Genomic DNA, 14,417 nt, shown 5'->3' with positions numbered 1-14,417 from the left:
TTGTATAAATTACAAACTGATTCAGACAACTTTTGAATCCTTGTCATGGAGAGATCTAGGTACCGCAAGTGTTTCAACTTCTCAATTGAATGAAGCAAATCAGTAATCCAATAATCATTCAAGCACAACACTGGTAAACATTTTATTTCTGACAATAGATGGTGTAGAACTCTATTACTTAAGTAATGAAGTGAAAAGTACCGATATTTGTTTCTTGGTAAAAATGTCCGGAGACACTTAATTTGAGAAAGTGGATCAAATCTCTTATAGACATCATATTTAGTAATCAAATATGATAAATGACAAGTTTTCTCCGAGACTCTATATATCTTACCATCCTCCAAAGAAGTAGAAAATTCTCCGGATATCAATTGTGCCAAGTCATTAACAAGGTCGTGCATTACAAAACATGACTTATTTCTTATTGAATTTTGGAAAAATGACTTTGATAGAAGTTTTTGAAAGTACAAATTACTTACCTCTTCCATTCTTTTCTTGCTTTTTGATTGTTCCAATAAACCTTCTGTCATCCATAACAAAACTAGCTTCTCCTTTTCGAATTTGTAGTCTTTTGGAAAGATTGAACAATAAGAAAACCAACGTTTTAGATGTGAACGAAGGTAATAATAACTCAACCTTAGAGCAGGAAAAACAGTATCTGTGGGCAAATCCCATAATTCACTGTTTAATACATCATCCCATTCTCTTGCTTCAACCTTGGAGTGTAGGAGACTCCCCATTGCTTTTATAGCCAGCAGTAGACCTTGGCACTTGTGGACAATCTTTTCCCCGATTGCTTCTAGTTGTGGATGCCCACTTGAGTCTCCATTTTCAAATGCAAGTTTTCTGGACAGGGACCAACCATCTTCAGAGGATAACCCACCTAAACAATGAGTATGGACTGCACGCATGGCAGATGCAACCTTGGTGCTTCGCGTAGTTACAATAATCTTGCTTCCCTTTGCCCCGACTATGAGTGGAGTTCGTAGCGTATCCCAGTCACAAGAGTCTTCATTCCAAACATCATCCAGTACAAGTAAAAAATTCTTCATATTAATTCTTTCCTTCAGTTGAGCCTGAAGTAGATTTAGATCAGTGGTATTGGACATGGATGAATTGATTGCCTCGAGAATTGTTTTCGTAACTCTGATAGGATCAAATTCTTTGGAAACACAAACCCATGCCTTGATTTCGAAGTGTTCCTTCACCCTTTGGTCATTGTAGAGCAGCTGGGCAAGTGTGGTTTTGCCCGTGCCACCCATGCCGACTATGGAGATCGCACCCATGGCATCAGTACTCCTTGCATTATCAGACAGCAACAGTTGAACCATCTCCTCCTTAATTTGAGCCCTGCCATAGACTAGAGATTCATCTACCAAAGAAGTAGAAGGCCACCTTTGTGCCAATTTCTCACCAACGCCTTCTTTCAACCCGAGGACGTCTCTGTCTTGTGCGATATCGTCTAGTCTACCAATGATCTCCTCCACCCTAGAGTTTATGCTTTGAATATCAAGTGGAGGATGAACCCAGGTAGACATGCTGGTCTGGGTGTCCGCAGCTTCTATCTTGCATCGTAGATCTTCAGTGGCGATCTCATCCAATACATCCTCAGCATCATAGACAACAACTTTGAGCTCATCCATCCACTCTTTGACTGCTGGGTTTGTAATTTGCTTGGCCTCCGCATCATTGAGCACAGCATGGACAGTCCGCAGTTTCCTCTTCAACTTCTTGAGGAGTGCATCATCGAGCTCGTGTCCCCTGATGAATTTCACCACCTCGCGAGAAGCCAACCTGTCAAATAGAACTTGTAGAGAAGCTGAGAGAAAAGCACCTCCAACCAAAGCCGCAGCCATGTCTGTTTCTTTGCAAAGGAAGTGAAAGGTGAATGAGGGAAAATGAAGGTAAGCAGATCCAAAATGGAACCCCCAAACCAGAAAAAGATGGGTTTGTATAGAGAAAATGCAACTTGTTGCTTGTAATATGCATATTGAATTTAAATCATAAAAGTTTAAACTTTTAGAAAAATTGGTTGTTTAACAAGGTTGATAGCTCAAGTGGTTCTCTGTCAATTTAAATGATGAGATTGTTCAATTTTTCAATGGTAGGATGATTAGTTAATAGTCCAAGAAGTTGAATTGTTCAATTGGATTCTATTTTCAAAACCTTGACTATTAAGCAATCACATGCAATTTCTAGATAGATTGTGATTCTTGTATTAAAGTACAATAGAATTGTTAGTGCATCAAAAAATTTTATATATAGATATTATAAAACATTTTCAAAAGTTATTTTGAGGGATAAAATTCTATTTGAAAATGAAAATATGAAAAATAGTTTTATTGGTTTATTTTTCATAAAAGTTCTATAATTCCAAAAGTTTTCAAAGTATTTTACATCTTTTCGATTGTTACTCACAACTCAAGCATGCATAAAAAATAACTAAAAACATCTCAAATTTGTTATAAAAACTTATGTTTAGAATAAATTCTCAAATTTTTTTTTTTTTTTTAACAAAAAAAGCTTTATGAAAATAAAAAACTATTTTCAAGAACCATTACCAAGCAAGCCTATGTTGCTATGGATGCTTTGGACAAAATAAGAAAAAAAGAAAAAGAAAAAAAGGGTATTTTTAATACTATTTGAAATCATAAAAAATATCATAACCTTGCATACAATATATGGGTCAAGGCCTTCTAAAATAAATAATTTCTTTTTATTTGGTCATTCATCACCATTTTCATTGATTGAAATTATTTCGTAGACTTGGTTGTTGACTTGGGAATTCACATCAACCCATATGGACCTCATATTCACCTACCAGAGATGAAGGAAAATAAAGGCCAAATGTGAAAGGCAAGTGGTGGTGGTAGGAAGACTCTTATCAATAACTTTTATCAGGTACTGGAGCTTAGGGCGACTGTAGACCAATGTCATCCTGAATCCTATCAATCCTTGTTACTGACTGTTGGGGTTGTCACTTAAGAAAATATCTTCAATCAATCAAATGATGCATTCGCAAATCTAAGTCTCCAACAAGATTCAAATTATTATTAACATCACAACCATTATTAAACCCATGTGCAAGCAAGAAGGTTGCTCGTGCAGCTAGGTGTTCACAGGGTTAGCCCAATTTGTTGAATCTATAGTTTAACATATAGACATTCGTTCCACATCATTTGATGGCCCTTTATAGATTATCTATAAATTCAGAGTACTTAGGATTTGAGGGCCACGAAGGGAAAAAGGACAGTGATAAAGAACGAGCCATTGTTGGAATTTATATAGGTAAATGGAAATTAAGATTTTTTTTTTTTTTTTTTTTAGAAGATATGTTGTTTCTTAATAGACACAACTTGTTTCAAAGGATGTGTCTTGTATTTAAAAGACACGTGTTCTTCCAAAGGACGTGTTTGGTGTCTTAAGGCACAACCCATCAAAGGATGTGTGTAGTATTTTAAAGAGGTCTCTCTATAGGTCCCCATCAAGGGACCCCTTATGACATTCATTCATCCATTTTCTTCACTCTTTCTCCTTTCTTGTCATTCAAGTCCTCCTTAGCTTTGAGTCTAATCAATAATATTTTGTATTCAAGAGAGTATAAATTACCAAGTGATTCACTATTTTTTTATGATTTGGAGCGTTGCTATCACAAGAAAGTGATTGTTGTATCCATCCTGAGAGATGATTATCTATAAACTGTAAGCACTTGAATGAGACAAATTTGTCTTAAAAGATATAAAGTCAAATTCTAGCCTCGATTAACCTTATTTGTGGGTTCCAATTTTCTACTTCATTTTATTTGTATATTTATTATACACATTTATTCTCCATATATTTTCAGTGATTTGGATAACAAGTAGAACTGTTATTAGCTTGGTCCTTGAGAAATATTTTGTGGGCACACTGTTCCATCATTTGGCCTCAACCAAAATCTTCAACATGTCAAAGCCATGTTGTACAAAATTCCTTACGGGTTAATATTTGTCGACACACTTCTGCCATGAATATATAAGCTGGTGGTATTAGAGCTCTCCACATTACTGAGACAAATGGGCTCCTGCCTTGAAACAGTTGAATTTTCCAAGAAAAGGAAAATTTATCCTAGTCAAGTTCCAATGACCCATCCTTATATTTGCTTGCTCATTTTTCCACTTTTGGAGTTCATTCTTTTTCTCCTTAATTTTCTAAGCACTAATGGATGCTAATCTCAAATAACGTACATGCAGCATTCTTGTTTGCCAGACAAATCCTCATGAGTAAGCTAGCACTAGCCAACCCTGTGGATATGGAAAACATTGTAGTTAGGTGTGGCGAACAACTCTTACAGCTCCTGGACCGTTCTGAAGAGGCAGGAATTGAAGAAATTGTTGAAAATTTTCAAGAGATGGTGAGGAAGCCTCCAACAGCAACAAGCTTCAAGCAAGGAAAGCAGTTATGAGCAGGATGTTGGTGAAGAGCCTGCACCCATGTTTGAGAGAGTACCCCATCTTGTTTATTTGGCCGCAAGAGGAGTGGTGCTTGCAGGGAATGGCCCTCAAGGAAGAAAATTAGCAGAAATGGCACTATGGCGGATGGGAGCTGTTGATCAGACTGATATCTTCTTACCGGGTTTCATTTTCATTAAATTAAATAAAATGGGGGTAATTCATAATCATCCGGTTAAGATCGATCTAAACCAGTGCCTTTATCCTTTTTTTAGGTTCATTAGGGTTCTGAATTGAAGTAATAATATTATTGAATCATCAGAACTATTTCGATATTTCTTTTTTGGTTCCTATACATGGCATCTTTGTGAATCCATACGACTTTAGTTCTTCCCCATTTCTTTGTTCCAAACCATTCTTTTTTTTGAATTCTTCGCTCTTTTTCTTGATTTCATCCCTTTTCTTTATTCATTCAATTCATAGTCACAGTTGAAACAGAAGGACTTCTATTAGAAGAGTGGTGGCAGCTACTATAATATTGGTGGCAGCAGCGGTGTCAGTTAATTTTCATGGGCAATGGTATACATATCTGACTGATAACATGTGATTGGTTTGACATGAAGAAGAATGAAGTTAATTATAAGGTGGAAAGAAGAAAATAATGAACACACCTGTACATAGTAGTGGCTGTACATTTAGGATATAAATTATTGCAGTGTATGAAGATATTAGGAGTTACGAGGTGCAAAGTTGGTTAGAACTATTTTGATTGTTCATATATCAAGATGGTCTGTGTCTTTGCCACTGTCTTCCATGGGGAGAGCCATGGGGTACTGTTTCATTGGGAAGAAAGATCATTTCCAAATGTCTAGTGAGAAAATCAAATTGAAAGCCTGCAGTGAATATCAATAAATTGGTCCATGGAAGAGAATTTGAGGCTCATGAGTATATAACAAGAGGACAAGTCACTTATTATAGCTGGAGTGCTGCCTGGCACCATGTCTTATGACCATAGGCAACAACTTTAAAGTTAATTTGTGTATAAGGACATTTGAGACCAATCTTAATATTAAAGAACAAGATGTTGAACATCAACTTCTGTCAAGGATCGGAGTTCAGGGTAAGTAGATATGTCCTTAAAGGATCAGTTAGATTTCAATCACAACTGACCTGAAATTGGCTAGATCAACACATATATTTAGAGGTGCTTTGACTTCTTCTATGTCCCTGCCTTATAAGGAAGAAAATATTTAAAAATCCACATAATCATTGGTAAGTACAAGAAGACATTCAACAGACAAAGATTTTGAATTTGAGGAACCAATCTGTCTCTAGAAAAGTAAGGGGAGAAAAAACACTGATAAACAAATTTTACATACCCCTTCCAGAGCAACAAATCCCCTAAGTTGTAAGTTGAATCCCACCAACCAGAAAATCCCCTTGTTCGTCCACTTTAAAGATCTAGCACGTACACACATCAAGACTATTATAAGATGCTAGTTTCCCAACAGTTTTTTGTATCATGAAGCTCTGAACCATCTCAACCAAAAGGATATCCATCAATCTAATAGTTCATCATTATTTGCAAAACACAACTTTGCATGAAACAATGACACCAAACAATAAAGAGAAAAGGACTACTGAGTCAGACATCTGTTTTCCATTGGAGGGGGTGCCTGACTCAAGAAGATGGAGTTAAAGCGTGATTGGAATTGGAAAGGTCATAACCACCTGAAAGAAAATAATCACGAAGACATGGACAGATGCACATAAAATGTATGTATCCATCAACAAATGGTTAATTGAAAGGAAGACTTCATTTTAAAACCAAAAGGATTTCGGGTTTCTTAGCTTTGGTAGTAGCATACCCGCCGTCTCCTTGTTTAATACAAATCATGTTCCTAGCACTAAAACAGCAGCATCTTCAGGTGCATTTGCAGAAGCTCTGAGCACCAGTTAATGAAGGTGACTCATGAGGGATGATCAAAGGGCTGGCTGAGATATGTGAAACAGAAGACATGTTTATTATTGTTTGTGAATAACTAGTCAGAGGCATGTTTTGCTATCATTTGGAGTATAAGTTAATCAATTTCATTTTTCACCTTTAATTTTCTATTTCTTATTTATTATATGCTGTGACTTGTGATGATGATGACTCCTATTGTCTTTTATTGCTTAATCCTTCATGACCCATAAGCAAAAGTACATAGTTATTGTGGGACAAGGAAACGAGGAAAAGCTGGTGTGATCCCTGTAATTCATCACTAACAGAGTTCTGGAAATTCCAAATCTTGCATATTAGGTACTCTAACTAAGAACTTGATCAGAATTGTCCATTGCATAAAGAGAGTGAAGAAGCTCAACATAACATCATTCTTCATTCCTTCTAAGCTCAACATAACATCATATTCTTCATTCCTTCTATTCAAAATTAGGAAATTAAATGAGAATGAATCAAATTACAGTATTCGTCTTTCTTTTCAAATAAACATCTGACTCTGCTGATACAAACAATGAGAGCCAAGATGGCAATGGGACTTCCTCCAATGAGAAGAACAGGAACATTGTCAATTTTAAGAAAAGGATCCTATTTTCGAATAGGGTACATGACAGTGATCTAAGTGATCATCCCAACAGCAACACAATGTATACAGAAGACATAAGAAAAACCAAAACAAGAACAAAATGAAATCAAAATTAGGAAAGAAACAAATGCAGTAAAATCATAACAAAGATGCTATATTCCTGTATCCTTCCCTTTCAAATGTGGCTAATTGGTGATCTCTCCCTTTATGCAAGCAGAAGCACAGTAAACACCATCTCTGGTAAAATGCTGACTGCAAAACCAAAACAGAGCAACTTCAGTCAAACATGACCTAACTTGACCAATTCAGTACCAGAAAGATAGAAGCAACCTCAGTCAAACACCATCTTCTACTTGCCATCTCCCTGTTCAATACCAGTTAAGTTCTCAGGCACTAAAAGAGCAGCATCTTCCTCACTCCACCTTCCATCCCCAACAACCTTTGAAATAATTTTATTACAAATTAAACCCACAAATGCCTTAGTTATCGAAAAGTAGAAGCCAAAAGAAAACATACCTGTTACTTTCTGGTTAGGTATAAGATATCACACATTTCAACCTCATACAGCCTACAAAGTGATGTAAGAACAACTTGTAATTTGCAGATAACAAAGAGAGTCTCCTCTGTTGTACCCTCAGAAAATGGACCAAAGCAATTAAATTATTTCTCTAACCATAAATTAGCTAAACAAAAATGCATCCATGCATGCTTAGGTAAGAGAAAATCAGAAATCAGACTTTCCCATTTTGAAGGTAACTTAATTGAGTCTTGGAGAATATAAAAGTGACTTTTTTTAGTATGAGCTACCTGAGTTCAAATCTTTCTTCACTGTTGATATCTTTGTTCTTGATTTGTAGAGTGATAAAAATAAAAAAATAAAAAAATAATAATAATAATCTTAAACCTAACAAACAAAGCATAAAATCGACTTTTGTTAATGTACAATTCTTGAGTAGAGTTGAGAAGTGTGTGAAGATGTTACAAGCCTTATGGGTGCAAAAGGTGGTAAGAATTATTGTGATTGTCCATGGGGAGTTGAAAAGTGATGACGTTAGGCATTGAAAATTACCAATGAAAGAGTTGAGGGTATGTGTCTTGGCTGCTGTCTTTCATGGGGATTCATTGGAAAGAAAGATCACTGCCAAATGTCTAATGAGAAAAACATATTGAAAGCCTGTAGTAAATATCGATAAATTAGTCCATTGAACAAAATTAGAGACTCATGAGTATAAATAATGTGACAAGTTACTTATTATAGGAGAGCTGATTGGCACAACGTGCTATGACCATATGCAACAACATTTTAAAAGTTAGTGTATTAGGAGACTTGATACTAGAACCAAAAATCCAATCTTAATCTTGCAGCACAAGATGTTGAAGATCCACTTCTTTCAAGGATTGAGCTCAGGACAAGTAGATGTCACACACAACTGACCTGCACTTGGCAAGATTGAAATGGAATAGTTCCCAATGACCAGAACTAAGAGGTGCTTTGAAGTCTTTCTTCTACAAATACGAGAAGACCTCAATATGTTGTATCATGACAATGTAAGAGTGAAGGAAGGGGGCACAGTAGAAGATGGTGGCATCAAGTCAAAGGATGAAATTTTGAGTTTGAGGCAATGGGCCATTCCAGATCAGCACAAATTGGACTTAAAATAGAGACCAAAACAAATTGAATAATAGGCCTTTTGGAGGGATCCCCTTTTTCTAATTTCATAAATTCTTATATTCTAATTCTGTTTCACAATCAGAAATGTAAAATAAATTCATATAAATTATTTATAGTCACTTGATATATTTCTCCTTATCAAAACAAAAATGTGTTTCTCATAAGAAATCTTTCATGTTCTTCCTAGATACTTAATATGAGACGGGAGAGGAGAAACGGTGATTAACTTGATATGGAAGGGAGAAAAGATACAATATCTTGATTCTAATTCAACTCCTTTGAAAAAATAACTTGCAAAAGGCTCCAAATAAACACCCATATAATTCTAAATTGTTTTCATGCAATGGTTAGATCTAGAGTGTATTTGTGATGCAGGTAAAATTCCAAGCACATTTGACCAGAGATACAAATAGGCCATACCTAAGGTATTTGAAGATGTACTAGTGTTTAAATCACTGATATTCCAAAGCAAATACATAAACTTGCAAAACCTTTTTAGTCTTAATATTCATGTAACTTCGAGGCCAAACAAGGTTAATAATGTCATCAAATTAAATCTTTGGTAATGGTACCTTTTTGTTAGGCATTGCCTTACAATATGGAAATGTTGCAATTGTCCTTACAAAATTGGCCTTTTAAGTGAAAAATACACCAGCCTCATAGCACCTGTAGAATGATGTGTAAATGATTGTAAGTTTGGCAGAAAGTTAAATCTCCATTTTTAAGGATGGAAAAAGGATCAACAAGTACAAATCTAAAGTAGGCCACAAAAAAGAAATAAAGAAATTAAAATGTTTAACTGACCATAAACTACCAGAAATTCCTCCATGTTTGCCTGTATCACAGAAATATATGGATAAATTCAGCAATCACCTCTGCCCATTATAAAGGTAAATTGACCAAGCCATTGAAATATTTCACTCATCTATGTTAAAATGCAAGCACCTATTGTCAGTCTTCCTCCACACCTCTTCACTTCTTTGTTTTCAGGCTTGTAGCATAAGAGAAAATATCTGAAGTCAAAGGGCAGAGTATTCTGCACCCTCAAATCTCCAACAACAGGGCAGGAAATATTGACGCAGGGCATATTGTAAATTTCCAATGGAATAGTCTCAGATGTGTGTTTGCTGCTGCCTTTCCAGGGGGAGACTCATGAAATATTGTTTGATTGGAAAGATCATAGTCATATATCAAGAACACAAGTCTCTGATACGTGGAGGGCTACTTGGCACCTTGTCTGTCTCACCATAGGCAATGGAATCTTACAAGTTTGTGTATAAGGAGACTTGTGTTAACCTGAGAAACATCAATATGTTACCACAATAGAAATGATTAGAAATTCAGACGCACAAGTTTGGCTACTTTAATAAATTGGCACGTCAGTGTTTCTTTTTTTTTTTGGAGTGTAGGACAAGTACCTGACTGACTGTATGGCACACCCAAGTCTTAATGTATGAGGAATCACCACCTTCATTAGTCATTAGTATAGCACACGATCTATTACTATGCGTGGAATGTGAGCTATATATTCCCAATCTTGGCCTTTCTCAAATTGGCACCTATGCCTCAACAAAGGACAACTCTGGATTTCCAGGAAAGAGAGCGAGTTTGGCAGTCTCTCGTTTGTCAAGTATTGGAGATTATGGTAGCGGGAGATAGACAATGCTTTAAGAGAGGTGAGGTGTTGAAGACCTACTTCTCTCAAGGATTCAAGCATAGGGAGTGAGTACATCTGTAAATTTTCAAGAGAGGTAAGATGTTGAAGCCCCTCTTCTCCGAAGGATTGGAACTTAGGGCACTTGGAGATGTATAATGTTGTTAGAGAGGTAAGATGTCGAAGCCCGTTGCTGTCCAGAGACTTGAGATTTGGAAGATTAGATATGTAAAGAGAGGTAAGTGTGGAGGGCAGTAGGGACTCATTGGGAAATGATTCCATGTCTCGGCATCCATCATTGATTGTGAATATTGTAAGAGAGGCCAGTCTTTGCAAACCCCAATCCACCTGAGATGTGAGTTGGTTGCAGGATGAAATTTCAAGTTCACGTAGGTCGGAGGGCAAACCATCTCTCTGAAACAACAATTCTGGACAATCTATTAACCGCAATTCCTGCAACGATGGGCGTGTATGCGCCAGCAACTTCAGCTTCCTACATCTGGAGATCTCATAGCGTGCACACTCGAGAGCGGGCAATTCAATATATATCAGATCAGGACAGTCTTCGATAGTTAAATAATTAAGAGACGTGGGATCCCTCTCAGAAAGGGAGATGGAGAGGAATTCAAACCCTTCAAAATCAGAGATGTTGAGACTGTTCAACCATGGGAAGATGCTTAATGAGAAAGATAATGAGAAAGAATTACAGCTGCTAACATCAGATATGGATAAACGTTTAAGGAATGGATGGTGAGATCTCAATAGCGCATGCAGGAGAAACTCCAGTTTGGTACACTTACAGATATGGAGTGACTTCAATGTAGTGGGCAAACCAACACTGTGCAAGGGTCTGGAGAAACGACAACTTGTGATGTGCAAATGTTGGAGAAGACATGTGCTTCTTTGTAGCATTCCCTCCTCCAATACCCACTCTATCGAATCACATTCTCTGATTGTTAGTATCTGTATTCGTGGTGGCAGTTCCTCCCATTGAGAGATGTGTGAAATTTCAATTTCTGAAGTCTGGAGATTAGTGAACCCACAAGCTGGCCTTTTCAAGCGAAATTTACCATGATACGACATTTTCCATTCACGGATTTGAGGAGCTCGGAGGGAGCCCAAAAGCAACTCACAATCAATGATTTCAAGTTTCTTCAATGAACGAAGCTGTTTTGGTAATTTGCCAATGAGTTTGGGACATTCATTTATACAAAGCTTCTGAAGACGAGGGAATTCTCCACGTCTGCATCCACAACATAACCATTTCTTCCAGTTGTACATCTTCTCAAATCTTACAGTTTGTAGGGACGTGAAGGTGGGCTTAACTGTGTTGGAGGACGAAGCATTCCCATAAAATTCACTACCCACCATTTTAACTCCTTTCATTTGTAAGATAGAAAGATGTTTAAGAGAGGGTAGCTGTCCGAGTGGTGGCAATGACGAGCAATTGTTACAATTCTGAAGCCCCAGGTCAACAAGATTGAAGAATGAAGGATCTCCTACCCAAGCTGGAAAGCTTAAACCACTAAAGAATGAATCAAATGTTTATACAGAAAAAGAATCTAATAATCAATTTAAGAGCATAACAATAAACAATTTGTTCTAAAGGGTACAGAGGAAATCACCATTCACCAATATGAATATGAAAAACAATAGCAACGCATCCTCTGCACTTTCAACACTCTTTCCCCCGCAGAGAAACTGAATGCAATAAAATCAAAGTAAAGCCACAAGCTTACACATCAAGAAAATGTGCATAAGAATGTATGCATCCATTAAAAAAATGTTAGCTTCAAAGTAAGATATCATTTTGCCACCAAAATAACTTCAAGTTTCTTAGCTTTGACAGGTGTGTTAGAATTAGAAGCTGGATTTGCAGCTGCTGCAACCTTGGTGGCCTCCCGCGCTCTCTTATCAAGCTGAACCAGGCTCGTGTGGCCAAAATTGCCAATGGAAGCAAATCGTGAGAAGCCCTGGCATACAAACACCTCACTGCCACTGATGTGGCATCTTTCACATCTTGAAAATTGTGAGGAGCCAACAGACAGTGGCCAATAATTTGCTATGTGGGCTGCAAAAGCTCCCAAGGCAGTGATCTGAGTGATCATACCAACAGCAACACTATGTACGGGTACATGACGGTGATCTACGTGATCATCCCAATGGCAACACTACGTATATGGAAGACTTAAGAAAAACCAAAACAAGAACAAGATGACATAAGAATTAGGAAAGAAACAAATGCAGCAAATGCATAAAAAATATCTTATATTCCTATATCCTTGCCTGTTAAATGTGGACTAATCGGTGAGCTCTCCCTGTATGCTAGCAGAACAGAGCAACCGCAATCAAGTATGATCTGACTTAACCAATTCAGTACCAGAAACATAGAAGAAATTGTAGTAGTGTACTTGCCATCTCCCTATTTGATGCAAGTTAAAGTTTTCAGGCATTGAAAGAGCAGCAATCTTCCTCCCTCCATCTTCCATCCCCAACAACCTTTGAAATAATTTTATTACAAATTAAAGCAACAAATGCCTTACTTATTGAAAAGTATAAGCCCAAAGAAAACATGCTTGTTTCTTTTTGGTTACGTATAAGTTATCACACACTTCAATCTCATACAACCTACAAAATGATGTATGAACAACTTGTAATTTGCAGATTAAAAAGAGTCTCCCCTGTTGTGCCCTCAGAAAATGGACTGATGCAGTAAATGTTGATAGATTAGTCTATGGAACAGAATTAGAGCCTCATGAGTATATACAATAAGACAAGTCACATATTATACCCGGAGAGCTGATTGGCACGGTGTTATGACCATAGGCAACGACATCTTAAAAAGTTTGTGTATAGGGAGACTTGATACCAAAACCAACAATCCAATCTTAGTCTTGAAGTACAAGATGTTGAAGATCCACTTTTGTCAAGGATGGAGCTTAGTTGGCAAGATTGAAATGGAACAATTCCCAATGACTAGAACTTAGAGGCGCTTTGACTTCTACAAATAGAAGAAGACCTAAATATGTTGTATGATGACAATGTAAGGGTGAAGGAAAGGGGCAAAGTAGAAGACAGTGGCATCAAGCCATTCCAAATCAACACAAATAGGACTTAAAAAGTTAACCAAAACAAATTGAATAATAGGCTTTTTGGAGGGATCCCTTTTTTTAATTTCATAAATTCTCATTTTCTATTTCTGTTTCAAATAAGTCACAAATCTAAAACTTGAAAACAAATCAATAAATATTGTTATAGGGTTTAAGACACTTTTAAAACTTGAAAACACATTCATTAAAAAATAAAGCATCAGACAAAGCTTTAAAAAAAATTAAAAAATCAAAGTTTTAGGCAAAAATGATTTCTTTAAAACAAAAATTGCACAAAGTAATTTGATTCTCAAAATCATTTTTAAATTAGTGTGTCAAAAAACCATAGTTGGTAAATGTGGTTTTAAATTTTTTTTAAAATGGTCAAAATTATAGTTGGTGATTATGATTTTAAACTTAAATTTAAAATCGTAATCATTAACTACGGTTTTATATATGTTTAAAAAAAATTTCAAAATTAGTAAATACAATTTTGTGACTTAAAAAAAATAAAATTCTCAAGCTAGGTGGATATTTAAGTAGCTGAGATGCATTAATTTGAGATTTATTTTGAGGTTTAGTTTGAGATTTTTTTTTTAAATACAGTATTTTTGCTCAAAACTCAAAAAATCATTTAAAGTGATTTTTGAATTAATATTTGATAAACATTTTTTTTAAGAAATATTTTTTTTGTTATTAAAAATACTTTCAAGGTGTTTTTGTTCTTATTTATATTCAAAATATTAATTTTGATTCTTAATAAAAATATTAGATAGAAGTGTTGCAAAGTGTAGTTTGTTGGTTATTTGGAAGGACATTTTGTATAACAAAGGTGTTTATACTTGTTGCACTATAGCAGTGTATTATTGAATTATTGAACTTTGGATTTCATTATCGAGGTGGATTTGTTTAACAAACATTAGAAATCAATGGACTTTATGTAGTGCAAATCATGACAAAGAATAATAATAGGGAGAAAAGAATAAGAAA

At 36.0% G+C, this 14,417-nt stretch overlaps 1 protein-coding gene and 1 long non-coding RNA gene across 2 annotated transcripts; both read right to left on the bottom strand.

Moving 5' to 3' along the window:
• Window positions 1-21: 21 nt before the first annotated feature.
• LOC117925906 (putative disease resistance RPP13-like protein 1) lies at window positions 22-1,954 on the bottom strand. Its single transcript, XM_034845016.1, has 2 exons — window positions 335-1,954; window positions 22-77 (listed from the first exon to the last, which is right to left on the bottom strand). Exons 1-2 carry the CDS (start codon window positions 1,854-1,856, stop codon window positions 22-24), a joined length of 1,578 nt encoding a protein of 525 aa, XP_034700907.1. The 5' UTR covers window positions 1,857-1,954.
• Window positions 1,955-7,168: 5,214 nt separating this feature from the next.
• LOC117926376 lies at window positions 7,169-9,333 on the bottom strand. Its single transcript, XR_004653121.1, has 4 exons — window positions 9,257-9,333; window positions 7,529-7,580; window positions 7,343-7,451; window positions 7,169-7,264 (listed from the first exon to the last, which is right to left on the bottom strand). It is a non-coding gene; the product is annotated as an uncharacterized LOC117926376 (long non-coding RNA).
• Between the last annotated feature and the right edge of the window lie 5,084 nt (window positions 9,334-14,417).

Source organism: Vitis riparia, chromosome 12 (assembly GCF_004353265.1).
Source record: "Vitis riparia cultivar Riparia Gloire de Montpellier isolate 1030 chromosome 12, EGFV_Vit.rip_1.0, whole genome shotgun sequence".
Taxonomy (NCBI): domain Eukaryota; kingdom Viridiplantae; phylum Streptophyta; class Magnoliopsida; order Vitales; family Vitaceae; genus Vitis; species Vitis riparia.
This window is presented reverse-complemented; position numbering and strand designations above follow the sequence as displayed.